Source organism: Lasiodiplodia theobromae (genome assembly GCF_012971845.1).
Source record: "Lasiodiplodia theobromae strain AM2As chromosome Unknown scaffold_44, whole genome shotgun sequence".
NCBI lineage: Eukaryota > Fungi > Ascomycota > Dothideomycetes > Botryosphaeriales > Botryosphaeriaceae > Lasiodiplodia > Lasiodiplodia theobromae.
This window is the reverse complement of record NW_023336524.1, coordinates 272,578-286,386: the sequence shown is the minus strand read 5'-3', so window position 1 is coordinate 286,386 and position 13,809 is coordinate 272,578. Positions and strand designations below refer to the sequence as shown.

Sequence of the window (13,809 nt, the reverse complement as noted above, 5' to 3'; positions counted from 1 at the left end):
TGTCGCATGCTGTTTGTGTTTACGACTCCATACCCCAGTCGAACCAGCAAAAAAACTCGTCACGTGAGAGTAAATGCCGAAGGTGTCGAATCTGCTCACCCTCTGCTCGTCGTACGGAGGGGTGCTGCAGCCGATGGCTAGCGCGAAGAATAGCAAGGCTTTAGAACATAGCGTAATTATGCCCCAGCTCTGCCTGAGAAAAATTAACATATGCGGGTAGCTGAAGCTATCGTCCGGACGTGTACGTAGAATTTTTAATTCCACATTCTCATCCAGACGATAGCTTCAACTACCCATGACATGAGCAAAAAAACAAATCCACGCTAGCCATCGGCTGCGGGAAGGGACTACCCTTAATTAATAACATTTTACTCTCCGCCTTCGATCTAGAACTAGGATTCCTCACCACAGGCCTTGTATCTCTGAATTTGAGTCGGAAGCTATGCTCAGCCTCTCACCTCTAGAAGTGCTACTGCGTTTACTGGCGTTTGACGAGATACAATGGATGAACGCATGCTGGTCGACCCTATGATTAGGATGTTACAGTCTGATGGTATAGGGATCGGGTTAGGAACACTCGGAATTCCATTACTGGACTCTAGAAGTGCCCACTTTAATATTGATTCTCGTAGAAGCTCTAGAATTTCATGGATCGTTTGGTATCTGCAAGGCAGGGAACTACCTCGTTCAGTGGAAGAAGATGTTGTTGCTAGTGTGTTTATGTTTAGTGCAGTGTAGAGGCCGATACTGAGGTATTTAATACTTTGTATACCTTAAATACCAGAAATAGTAGAATGTCTTCTAAAACCGCGCATGATATCACCTCTCCTTCTATCGTTCGGGGAAGTATAGGTGCTGTTTAATAGATCATGCCACATGTGAGGAACGCACTTGATTTACCTCGTAGCTTTCCTTATTTATTGTTCCCTTCTCTCAGATACTGGCGCAACAACTCTTCCCAAGCGAGCGAGGACCATACAAGGAGGAGATTTACTACCGTTGGTCTCTTCGTTTACCACTTGAGTTTACATTTTCGGTTCTCCAGCTCAAAATCGGGAGATGTTTTTCGCATCTTTTATTTTGCATCCCTATGTTAGGAACGCATGTCTACCTAGTTACCTCAGCTATAAGGAAACATGGCTGGATTCCGTACTTTTTCTTTTTCTTTTGGGCGCCGTTCTTTGACTTTTGTCAAGTCTTTCTCATGATTCTACATCACCTGAATGCATATGGAAATTGTTCATGGCGGGCAAAATACCTGCCTTCGTTTCCAACTTCGAGAGTCAAAGCATGTGACAGGCTAATAAAACATACTGCACTTTACCCCATTGCTGCTCTTCCGCATCATTTTGGGACTTGAAAGCACTGAGAACTATGTTGTAGGAAAAAGCTGATATGCAACCAAGGCCACCAGATTGCCAGCTGGAAAGCATCTCCCGCGCAAAATCCTTGGGGTATGAAACTACTCTTTTTGTAGGGTCTTGTCTGCTGTTACAGTGTCTCTTTGACAAATATGCCGTGTGAACTTATGACAGCCACGAATTTCAGTGCGGGGTTGAGTTGCAGACCTTCAGAGCTGCGGGAACCGATGAAGAGAAAACACGGACCTTGCACTCCATGTTTCGACGGTTTGTTTCTTCAACGCTGCTGCCGCATCTTCTCGATGTCCTTCTTCGGATAGTACGGAATGGAGCGTTTGCAAGGCGTAGGCGGCATCCGCACCGGGTAGAAACGGTCCAAATATATGTGAGACAACCAGGCGCATGAGGTACTTGCGCACCAGTAAAGAAGGATACCAGAGGGTAAGTTCAGCGTCATGGGACCAATAGCCAGCGCCAATGTCATCAGGACGCGCTTGAAAATGAAAAAGGATGGTTTCTCATGTCCTTTATGCGGAGCCTTGGAGCCAGCGTAAATCGACGCCATAGTGAGCCCGGAGACGGCGAAAGGAAGGATCATGCAGGGGTCCGGGAGCATAAGGTTGGGAAACCAGAGCATCCCTTCTGCCGCCATTGACGGCTCCAGCCAATTGCTGAGTGTCTCGGGCACCGAGCTTGGGAGAGACGTCGTGCCCTTCCACTCAGCAACACTCTCCAATGCATCAGTAACGCCGTCCGTGGTGACTGCGTCGCTGACTTGCTCGGAAGCCTTAGGGGCCGCATAAGATCCGGAACCAAATACCAAACCCCACAAGCCGCTCCTGGTGCCCACCATTCTCCGTATGACCTCGGCCATAGAAATGAAGACAGGTAGACCGCAGAATGGTAGCATTTGCTTCCAACGTTGCGATCCCCAGCGCTTCCTAATCTGGTGGTTGTATTTGGCCACACTCCTGATGGTTACTGCTTGGGCTACTCGAGGGCCCTTGCTGTAATGTGCCATGTGGGCGCTGTGCTTCTTGACGATATGGAATGCGCGGGTGAGCGGTAGGAGCGAGGCGGTAGTCTGTTGAGCTTTCCGGGAGGGGATTTGGAATAACGGCATGATAATGCAGGCGCGAATGACAACAGCGCTGGCGGGAAGGGCGACAGCCCAGGACAGGCCGCAGTTGTGCAGGATTTCGAGGAGCCCCCACGATAAGTTCAATATGTTCTCTGCAAGCGGCTCCGGATTCCCTGCGAGCGTCTCTGTATAGGTGTTGGCCATGGACATGCAGCGCGCTTGAGACGGGTTTAGAGGGCGCGCCGGGGCATTGCGGTGGAGGTGGGCGCCGAAACGGGGCGTAAGGCCGCGGAGAGAGCGGGCAGCAAGCCTTGGTGCGGTGCAGCGCGGATGCATGGCGACAGCAGGAGCGTGGTCGTGGGCAGCAGAGCAGAGGTGGGAAAGAACAGAGAAACGACGAGTCGGCAGACGTGCTTTCACGAACGCGGCTCGGCCCGAGTGAGCGACCTCTCGGCATCCCGATCGCCAGTCGTCTCCGACGCGCGGTTTGCTCCCGTTCACACGTGTTTTCTTGCCAATTCCACTGCCCCAGGTGAGTCCTAACAGTCCGAGCAGAGGGTCTGCAAAGGTATCGCGCCGTCGTATCCGCAGCCTGAAACTGCACCGACGCACCGACGAGGCAGCTCGGTGCAGAACGGGGGAAAACGAAAGCCGGCGGACGGGACACAGTTGAGCAGAGCGGCGACCGGCAGGCGCTTGCGTTTCGTCCGGTGGCAGTTGGGCGCGGAGTGTGACGCGTTGACGATGAGTAGAAGCTTGAGCCACAGCACATGATGCCGCGCGCTCTCTGAACACCTTACCTCCACCTCCTCCGACGCGACCGGCTAGAACGCCATTCGATGGTGCCAACCCCGACCCTGCCCGCCCGGATGCGACGGTGAACCACAGCCATGCTGCTCCCCATCGCCGCCGCAACGCTCGCCGTCGTGCCCTTCATCCTGACGTCCGACTCGGCCTCCAGCGCAACCGCCGCCAAGCTCTGCACCTTTCTCTACCTCGTCATCCGCCTCGTGCCGCTTCTCGTGCGCCTGTCGGGCATCGCCATAGGCAAGAACATCCGCGCCAGGACGCAGCAGCGGCGGGAGGCTCTGCTGGCCCGCGCCGAACAGGACGAGAAGGACTTCAGCGCAAGCCGCAAGAAGACTGAGGATGAGGACTGGGAGAAGGTTGGAAGCCGCTCGTCCGGCTCCTCCACGCCTGGCGACCAACAAGACAAGGACTGGCAGGGGGTAGTCGGCTTCTTCCATCCATTCTGGTAAGCTCCGCAGGGCTACAAGCACCGGGCCCACGCTCACGGCAGCAACAGCAACGCCGGAGGCGGTGGTGAACGAGTGCTCTGGGCCGCCATCCGCGCAACCCAGAAGCGCTGGCCCCGCGCCGTCTGCGTCGTCTACACGGGCGATCACGACGTCGACAAGGCCACCATCATCCAGAAAGTCGAGGTACTTCGTTCCCCGCCTCGATGTAGCCCCACGTGCTGATGGCGCCAAGGACCGCTTCAACATCCAGCTCCACCCCCCGACGATAGCATTTCTCTATCTCAGCACCCGCCATTACGTATTGAGCAGCACATGGCCTCACTTCACTCTTTTAGGACAATCGCTTGGCTCTTTGATCCTTGCTCACGATGCCTTTAATCTCCTTGTGCCAGATATCTTCGTCGACACGATGGGTTACGCCTTCGCGCTCGCCCTGTCGAAATTCTACTTCCCATTGGTCCCCACGGGCGCCTATGTCCACTACCCGACCATCTCCACCGACATGCTGGGTTCCTTGGACGCCTCGCCGGAGGAGAAGGAGGGCCAGACGCGAGGCGTGAACGCAGGCGCGGGGCGCGGGGTCAAGGGCAAGCTGAAGAAATGGTACTGGATCCTCTTTGCAAGGCTATACAGCTACGTGGGCAGCTTCGTCGACGTTGTCATGACCAACTCGACGTGGACGCAAGATCACGTCCAGAAGCTCTGGGGGCCCAGGCCGAAGCGCGTCCAGTGCTTCGACTCGCTCGTGCTCTCGTTCGTGCTTTCACGCAAGGGTCTGCCCACCGATCACGAATCCTATCCCATCGAGGTCAACTTCCCGCCGGTTGCCGTGGAGGAAGTGACCGAGCAGATCGAGGTCTCGGAGGCGACCGAGGCGGAGAGGGGACCTTACTTGCTCTACATTGCTCAGTTCCGGCCGGAGAAGAACCACCAGCTGATCCTGCATGCTTTCGCGGAGCTGCTCAATTCCTGGCCGAAGAATTCGGAGGAAAAGCAGAGGCCGAAATTGGTGCTGATTGGATCGGTGCGTAACCCTGAGGACGCTACGCGCGTCTACAACCTGCGTCTCCTGGCGCACGAGCTGCGGGTCAAGGAATCGGTCGAGTTCATTTGCGACGCCACATGGCCGCAGATTCTCTCCTGGTTACGACGCGCGAGCATCGGCGTCAACGGCATGTGGAATGAGCATTTTGGCATCGGCGTGGTCGAGTACCAGGCGGCCGGGCTGATCAGCGTCGTCAACGACAGCGGAGGGCCCAAGCTGGACATTGTGGTCGAGATTGACGGCAAGCCAACAGGTGCGCGAAATTCGCCATTCCGTGTGACACGGGCATGTTTGCTAACTCGCTCTCGCCAGGGTTCCATGCAACGACGGCAGCACAGTTCGCCGAAGGCTTCCGGCAGGCGCTCTCGCTGTCGGAGCAGGAGACGCTGGAAATGCGGCAGAGGGCTCGGCGCAGCGCAGGCCGTTTCACGGAAGAAGTGTTTGCGAGCAAATGGCTCGTGCAGATGAGCAGGTTGGTCGAGCTGCAGCGCACATTGCACCCGAATTGAGGGCAGAATGGCATTGTGTGCATGCTGCAAGGACGGGAATCCACGCACCCCTAGAGTGGCGGCGGTGCAGCCAATGGCTAGCGCGAAATGCTTTTTGAGTACGACAGCATGCGGACAGAGGAATTAGATGTACTTTGACTCCGGACGCCCGGATTCGGCCATCCCTTGAAGAAGGCGGACAATTTCCACAACAACGGTCGGATGCGTGCAGTGTGATGGTTCGAAGCGTGTGCATGCATGTGTGTATGTAGCAGGCAAGGATGGCGGCGTGTGGACGCGACTCATGGTGTTTTGGCCTCAGCCCTAGGACGAGTTCGGCGGGCGGTGCATACGGGATTGGCAGACGCTGCTCCAATGGCGATGGGGGATCTGTATCTTGCACCGGTGGCACGGCGAGACAGCGGCGATCCGCCTAGGCAAGGCTGGGCCGGTGGGTTGAGGTGGGCTCCAGCCTCACCAGAGCTGCTATATGATTACGTGCTAGCCGACTCCACTCCAAAAAGCAACGGGGTGAAGCGTAGCTCGCCCGGCCCAGAGGACGTGGGGATCGGATCGGCCGCTTGCTCGAGCATGATCGCCGCACCTTCCGCATTGACGAGACAACGTCTTTTTTTTTCCTTCCACGACACACACACGACGATGATGAATGACCACGAGGGCAGCCAAACCCCCGCCCGGCACCACGAACCGACGTCACGCCCCGGCCACCGCTGCGAGTCGTTTGCGCCAGCGGCAGCCAGCCGCGAGAGACTCGCCGGATACCCACTGCCAGCAAGGCGCGAGCCCACAGCTGCTGCGTCTGGGTGCTGACCGGTCGGTCCACCGCTATATTGCCGCGCATATTGTATGTAGGCGCAAAGGGGCTGGAGGAGGAGGAAGAGCAGACGGGCTGGTCGCACGCGGGCGGGCGGTATTTACAAAGCAGCGAGTCGGCCGCAGGCGGCGGCGGGCCAGGGAAACAAGCTTCTTGGTCGGAACGAGCGCGGCGAGGCGGTCTTTGGCGGCGCAAAAATGAGGCGGCCATGCAAGGCGGGCTGTCGGCCGCGATCATCTCGCTTGTCGCGCGGCCAGGCACGCAGCGCGGCGCGGGCGCGCTTTGTGTGGACTGCCGCGGCTGGGACCACGCGTGTGCCGCTGCCGGCCGGTGGCTGCGCGTGGTGGTGAGGCGGTGAGCGGCGATTGCGACGCTGGGCTTGGGGCGGCGCGAAACGAGCATTAGACCAACATCGTGTCCTGGCTCTCAGGGCGCCTCTGCTTGGCCGCCCTGAACGACGACGCCCTGCTCCCCCAGCCGCCAGCAGCTGTCCGCCGTCGCCTCCCGCATAAGCACACCACCCACCGGCATTCGAGGGTGCGCCGCCTCAACGCGCGGATGCTTGGGATCCTTGCATGAGGGAACGAGTCATCTACGCTGAATTCCACGCCTCGCTCTGGGCACGACGTGATGCAAAACAACTGAATTGTATCCGCCCGCTCCGCTCCCTTCTGGCCCAGCACCTTAAACCCCAAGCCCAGCCCGCCGCAAGCAGCCGCCGATCCCCGTGGTACCTGCATCATTCCTCACCACTGCCTTTATCCCCAAGCCATGTCCGCAACAGGCCTCCCCCACGGGCATGTGTACATGTGAAGGTATCCATTTCCCTGCCCGTTTCCTGACTCGGAGCACGGGTTTGCCTGCGTTCATGCAGCCTTCCGTGGCCGAACACGTACTCAACGTCCCTTGAGTCTCAAGCCAGCTTGTGTCCGACAAACCGCCTTTTAGTCACCTGTGTGAGTCCACCGCTGACCCGTCTCAGTCTCCACCCTGCCGTCCTTTATTGCGCCGCCCTCACCGCCGCACTTATCACCCCCCCAAGCTGCCGCCATCGAGCTTGCTGCCACCACCTCATGACTGCGAATTACCCGAAGGGGCTAGAACGGCAAGGAACCAACCCGGCTCGCCCACCGTCCGCCATGGCCTCTCAAACCCAGGACAAGTCGCGTCGCGGCTCCTACATCAGCGACTCCTCCGACCAGACCTCGCTGCGCTACTCGTCCACCGCGGCCCGTGTCCCCGCCCAACCGCCCGCCGGCGAGACCTACCACCGTCGGCCCGAGCTGATGAACGTGCGGAGGAAGAGAAGCGGCTCCGAGTTCCGGGAGGAGGGTTTCTGCGATGAAGAGCAGGAAAAGGAAGCACGAAAGGCCATCGCGCTGGAGGCCGATAAGGCCCACGTCACCGACGCCGACATCCTGTCGGACCTGTGCCAGTGGATCGAGATGTCGACCGGAGGGAGCAGCAAGGGTACCCGTCTCGCACACAGCTTCGCCCACGCCACCTCGCATCCGCCCATCACCAAGCATTCGCTGAGCGAGCTCGACATTGGCGCCATCATCAACAACCCGAAGCTGCGCCACGACGTCAACTTCGACCGCGAGCTCCACTTTAGGCCAAACTTCGATGGCGCAAAAGGCAAGTTCAAGCTGAAGACGGCGGAAGAGTATTGGAACGCATTGGCTGCCGAGTTGGAGCTCTACACGTTCCTCTTCAACGGCGCCCCGTCGGTGACGCTGCGCAAGGGCGCGACGTGGCCGCGCGTTATTCAGATTGCCCAGAGGCGCATACCGCCCATGTTCGACACTATCAGAGACATCATCAAGAGCTTGGTGCCAGAGAGGGATCAGTCGAGGGTGGACGAACAGTTGGACACAAAAATGCTCATGCAACAGATCGAGAAGGGGGTTTGCGACCTGGTCAGCGTGGCCAAATGGCTCTCGCACCTGCTGAAGGCACACTGCGCTCCCGTGCGCGACGAATGGGTGGATAAGATGGTGGAGCAAATCGACCTGGGCACAAGAGGTGGCAGTGGTAGATCGTTGGTCAACGGGTTGAGAGAACTTTTGGGGATCCTGGAAGCCATGAAGCTGGTAAGTGAAGATCCCTTGACACGTCACCCGCCTTGCTGACACTTCATCATCAAGGACGTTGCCAACCACCAAATCCGCCATCTCCGCGCCTTGCTTATCGAGGATACCATCAACTTCGAGCAAAAGTATCATTTGGACAGAATTGCAAGGCGACGCATCCTGGTCGAGAGGTCACAATGCTGGTTTGCTCAACACGCAATCACTTGCCGTAGTATACCTGCCGATCGCAACGCTAAGGACCGGGGCTTGAGAGTGATTGTCCGTGGCCTGCTGTCATTGTTGACCTCTTCTGATCGCCAAGGCTCGTTCCCGGAGACGTTTTATTTGGACTTCGACCGCCTACGTGTCCTGAGGGCCGAGTTCCGTGATCAGGTGTACCTTGGTGTGGCCACCGACACGTTCAAATCTCTGCTAAGAAGGATTGGTTTTGCAAGATCGGTGCCTGACAACCACGTGCAAGCACTGCGAGAAGCCGTATCTGCCATTGTCGTCGTCAATGAGGTCGCGGGCACAAGCAGCAATCAGCACTGGCTCGTTAACATAGATAATATCTCTCTGGAAATTGTTCGCCATGCTCTCTCCCTCTGCGGGGCCGAAACGAACTACAATGCTGAGCTCGTTGACGCAACCGCTGAGCGGCTCCGGCACCTCATCCGTCCAGAATTCGGCATGGTCTTCCACGAGCAAGCCAGCGCTATGCGCGAGTCCCTAGCAGCCCGTGTGATGAAAAGCACCGAATCATTCGCCTCTTCATCCCCTGTCGACATATTCAACGCCTTGATCACCTCTCCTACCGCTTCCACGGTCTGCTCCATCTCGAATCAAGAAGAGCCTCAAGGCCCGGAAGCCGAATATCTCGACGACATCGCTCGCCGCATCACACACATCGCCGTTCTTCACTGGCGCATCTGGGGCAATATTGTCTACTCGCAGACTACCGCATTCACTACTCTTATGCGGAATCCTATCCCCGAGCCATCAACATCCTCTTCGCTTTCCTCTACGGCAACCCTATTCGACATCAATGCTTCTGCAGCGTCCTGGGCCGACGATGGCTTTGGGACGCCCAGCGCACAAAGCAGTCCGGACCCGGAAGAACAGCACTCTCACCAACAACAAAATTTACCCCCACAACGCGCCCGGAGATGGAGCAGTGCCAATGAAAGGCGCCCTCCAACCACCAGCTCCGCCGAACCAGGTGCTGCAGCACTCTCAGCACCGCCCAGCCAGCAGGGAGGTTCCAACGAACAGCCAGAGGACCAGGGTAGCGGTAGCGCCACTGGCGGCTTGGAACGGTTGGTCTACCGACAGCGTTAATCCAAAGGATTAATATTAATACGTATTCAATGATCGTGAGGCTCTCCCTGCTCCCCGTTCTGCTTAGGAGTGGTCACCATTCCTCCCTTTTTCCTTTATTTTCTCTCGACAGCGGAGCTGTTTAACGCTTCGCAAGGTCGAAGTCATCATTGATGGGGTATTTCCATCCCAATACCATGTCGCCGCTGCGGCAGTGACGAGTTTCATTACATCTCTCTCTACACACTATCGAAGACCATCAACATGTCTTCATGTGTTTTCCTTCGCCCTTCTCAAAGACGCCTCTTTCATTTGTATTCTTATGTAACGGCGAATTTGTGGATCGGCAAGATCTTTTGTAATGCTCTCCCTCTTCATGTCACGGCGGATACTGATCTCGCTGAGATCATCCTCCCCTCCCCCGCTTTATCACGGATGGGGGTTCTCGTTTTCGTAGGGCTGGGCGTCACAGTTTCTCTCTGCTCTGTCTATACTTACTTTTTGTTTTTGGTGTCGCAGTTGCCTTCTAGTTCTTTTACTTTGCAGGCGTCCTATTGTTTCTAGCGGCATTGTATACCCCGAGTCTCGTTTTGTTTGCCCCGCCTTTTATTAGATCCTATTCTTATATATCTTTTTTGTTACCCTCTGTACACGAGCCCCTTTTCTTATTGATAGTTGAGGATCCAGGGTTTGCTTCTTTTTTCACTTTCGGTTTCACGGGGCGGCGTCCTTTTGTCCTCTGAATTCTTTTATCTGTATCATGGCCGCTTGTTTACTGTTTTTAGTTCGTGTTTGTTTTTTTGTATGGCGACAGGATTGCATTGCGGCTTGGGGTTTTGATTATTTTTTATTGCGTCATTATTATCGGAAATGCTTGTTCAAGTGGAAAGGTCTGTTATAGGGGTATACGAATCGTTGATAAAAGTAATAGCATTTTTTTAAATTCCGTCCATGATGCATGTTATTGATTCTCGAATGTCAAGAACCGCTTATAATTACATGTTCGAAAATCGACATATGAAGAGAAAGTAGCAGGTTGGTCCAAGAAGAAATCAGAAATAAACCTGGGTTCGAGAGAGAACCATAAAGCATCATTTTGATAATGATACCCACAAACTCGATTATGATGGGGTAGTCTCGGGACGCTCATTCGAAGCGGAAGAAGATGTAGGCTCTTGATTCGCTCGTCTCTGCAACGGATGCAGTTACAGGGTGACGTGCCATTTTCAGGGTACGTTGGTACTCCTGGTATCTTCACTCAATAAACGTCGATCCCAGCGGTAGACGGCCCTTTGCAAGTAGACATGAGGTGACCATGAGCCATTCTTTTCATGCCAAGTATCTTCATGTGCGGACACTTGTGGCACTTTCATAGGACGGTTGGTGCCTTGTTATTCCTCGGGCCCATCATAGGGCAGTAAGAGTGTGATCATCATATGCTTCGGAAAATGTAGTTATCCCAAGACTTGGTTGCACATATTGGGCAGGTTGGGCGGGCACGGAGTTGGGAGGATCCCCGGCCTGAGTTTGCTGGGGGGTTTCGAATCTCAAGAGGTTCCTTGGTCTGGCTCGGATGGGAACTGTGGTGGAAGAATAGCTGGAACACACGGCAGCACTTCCAGTGCCTTAGATGGCGCCGGCTCCACTCATTGCACTGGCTTATCAGACAGTGCCAACAAAACTAACGGCTACCAGTACTGGATAAGCAGACGGCGCTGGTCGCACTTAATGCACTGGGTGCGCCAAATGCACTGGATGAGCCGGAGGCGCTGGCCGCGGCATGTAGTACTGACTGGAGAGATTATGCGTACCACTCTGGCAACTTCGATAGCCCCTTGCAGTGTAAACGCCAACTAAATTGCCGCTTTGCTGATATACCTGTATCCAGCCCTTACTGGCTCTGACTGCTGCTATTAGCTGCTACTAGCCGCTGCTAGTAGGTGGGGAATTTTGCTGATGTGGCGCATCAGGATGACATACAACGGTGGTATCTAGACTCCTCTTTGGATAATAAGAGCAGCGATGGATTGCAATAGACCGAAAGTCAAAGGCCCAATTAGAGTGACAAAAATGGTTTATTATCCCTGTTGGAGTGAGAAGTATGATAGCATGTTCCAGGATTCGACGGCGACGTAGGTTGATTGATGCGCAATTCACGGACGGTAGGGTCGTTGGCCAATCTCAGCAAAATGAAACTTAGGATCATCTCTCTTATGGGTTTGACCTTTCGAGTAGTGAAATATTAGTAGTGCGATATTAGTGACAGAGAGAATAGATAGTAATGGTGATGTATTGCTGAGGTGGTTTGAAGTGATGACGACCGTCCACCCAGTCGTCGTACATCGACTCCGTCATCATTTATATGCAGATCAAATGCGGCACAGACTTATATCCGCATCAATTTGAGATCTGGATTATCATTCATCACATTTTCACACTCCGATCACAAACTTCCATGACTCGATTCATGATCAAATCTCATTCCAGCTTTTCCCACTTCCTCCAAGACGACATCATGCAGCCCAATACGCTCCACCAAAACGCTCAATGAAAAACCAGCAATGATAGAAACCAGAAAATAAAAGGAGAATGCGAAATCAAAACCTCGCCTCAACCTTCTTGAACGTATCCTGCAGCGCCCAATCACTCCTTCCCTTCTTGCTCCTGACCTTGTCCGCCTGCTCGCGGGTGAAGCCCTTGGCCTCGACGGCGGGATTGTACCCCAGCCCGTTCCTCCTGCCGACCTCCTCGCTGCTGACCTCGGTGCCGACCTTCCCGTCCGCGCGCTTGTACACGGTGCAGACGCACGCGCCGCCGAGGCCCAAGTTGTGCTGCAGCGCGACGTCGACGCCCTTCTGCCCCGCACTGCTGCCCTTCGCAGGCGGGACGAGGCGGTTGTTAGCCCAGCCCCTGAGGTGCCAGACGAGCTCGGCGCATTGGGCGATGCCGGTGGCGCCGAGGGGGTGGCCCTTTGAGATGAGGCCGCCGCTGGGGTTGACGACGCAGCGGCCGCCGTACGTGATGTCGCCGTTGCGCACCATCTCGTGCGCCTTGCCCTCGCCGCCGCTCAGGCCCAGCGCGTCCAGCGTGACCATCTCGTTGGCCGAGAAGCAGTCGTGCAGCTCGCACAGGCGCACGTCCTGGGCGCGCACGCCGGCCTCGTCGAGCGCGCGCCGCGCCGCCTCGGCGCTCATGCTGTAGCCGACCAGCTCGATGGCCGACTTGTTGAACAGCGCGGGCGAGTCGGTGGCGAGCGCCTGGCCGGCCATGAGGATCGCGCGGTCCTTGAGCTGTGGGTGCGCGTCCAGCCACGACTGCGACACCAGCACCGCCGCCGCCGCGCCGTCCGACGTCGGGCAGCACTGCAGCTTGGTCAGTGGGTCGTGGATCGTCGGCGACTCCATCACCTGGTCCAGCGTGTACTCGTCCTGGAACTGCGAGTACGGGTTGCGCTTGCTGTGCTCGTGGTTGACGCGCGCGATTTCGGCGAAGTCGGACTTGGTGGCGCCGTACCTACATGTCGAGAGTCAGTGAGTGAGAACTATTCGGATAAGGGGTGGTCGTTCTGAGAGGAAGTTGGGGAAAGGCGGGGTGAAGGTGTGGGGGCGATATATCAACGCAAAAAAGACGTACTTCTCCATGTACTCCCTCCCCGCATTCCCGAACAGCTGCGCCGCACCAGGGGCGTTCGTAATGCCCCTCGTCTCCTTCATGACCAAATTGGTCGTTGCCGTCGGATTCGTCCTGTCCTGGAAGAAGGTGCCCAAGCTGCCCGGGAACATCTTCTCGAAGCCGACGACCATGGCGACGTCGGCGGCGCCGTGCGAGACCATGGTGCGGCCCATGTGCAGGCCGGTGCTGCCGGTGCTGCAGTTGTTGTTGACGTTGTAGATGGGGATCTGCGTCATGCCGAACTGGTAGAAGACGCGCTGGCCGGAGGTGCTGTCGCCGTAGCAGTAGCACGCCACGCCCACGTCAACGTCGTCGTAGTTGATGCCCGCGTCCAGCAGCGCCTTGATACCCGCCTCGAAGCCCATCTCGTTGTAGTCGACCTTCCCCCGCGGCTTGACGAACTTGGTCATGCCCACGCCCAGCACGTAGCACGCCTCCTTGGTTCCTTGCTTTTTGCCCATGGTTGCGGTTCTTGTCTTGTGTCGAACGTCGAGAGGAGAGTCGATGAGCTTTATGAGACGCCCCGCTGCTCAGGTAAGCTGAGAAATATCAATGCTGGGCGGTGGATTTAAAGCTGGTCTCTGGGCCGCGGCAGGGAGCTTGGAGCTACCTACCCCAGCTGCCTTTGTGGGGACAACCGACAGGCCGAGGTCACCGCCCCTCCCGTCCCCGCACATCC

General features: G+C 56.3%; 4 protein-coding genes across 4 annotated transcripts; 2 read left to right on the top strand and 2 right to left on the bottom strand.

The window, feature by feature from the left end:
• Positions 1-1,638: 1,638 nt before the first annotated feature.
• On the bottom strand, positions 1,639-2,778 carry LTHEOB_11098 (Mitochondrial export translocase protein; the record flags this gene model as incomplete). Its single annotated transcript, XM_035507816.1, has 1 exon — positions 1,639-2,778. The coding sequence occupies one exon, from the start codon at positions 2,776-2,778 to the stop codon at positions 1,639-1,641; it is 1,140 nt and encodes a 379-aa protein (XP_035366851.1).
• A 554-nt stretch (positions 2,779-3,332) lies between these two features.
• Positions 3,333-5,255, top strand: LTHEOB_11097 (Glycosyl transferase family 1; the record flags this gene model as incomplete). Its single annotated transcript, XM_035507815.1, has 4 exons — positions 3,333-3,697; positions 3,749-3,884; positions 3,934-4,999; positions 5,059-5,255. The coding sequence occupies 4 exons, from the start codon at positions 3,333-3,335 to the stop codon at positions 5,253-5,255; spliced, it is 1,764 nt and encodes a 587-aa protein (XP_035366850.1).
• Positions 5,256-7,208: 1,953 nt separating this feature from the next.
• LTHEOB_11096 (T-complex 11) lies at positions 7,209-9,479 on the top strand (the record flags this gene model as incomplete). Its single annotated transcript, XM_035507814.1, has 2 exons — positions 7,209-8,162; positions 8,217-9,479. The coding sequence occupies 2 exons, from the start codon at positions 7,209-7,211 to the stop codon at positions 9,477-9,479; spliced, it is 2,217 nt and encodes a 738-aa protein (XP_035366849.1).
• Positions 9,480-12,055: 2,576 nt separating this feature from the next.
• Positions 12,056-13,591, bottom strand: LTHEOB_11095 (Thiolase; the record flags this gene model as incomplete). The annotated part of the gene is made up of 2 exons (XM_035507813.1): positions 12,056-12,971; positions 13,092-13,591. The coding sequence occupies 2 exons, from the start codon at positions 13,589-13,591 to the stop codon at positions 12,056-12,058; spliced, it is 1,416 nt and encodes a 471-aa protein (XP_035366848.1).
• Between the last annotated feature and the right edge of the window lie 218 nt (positions 13,592-13,809).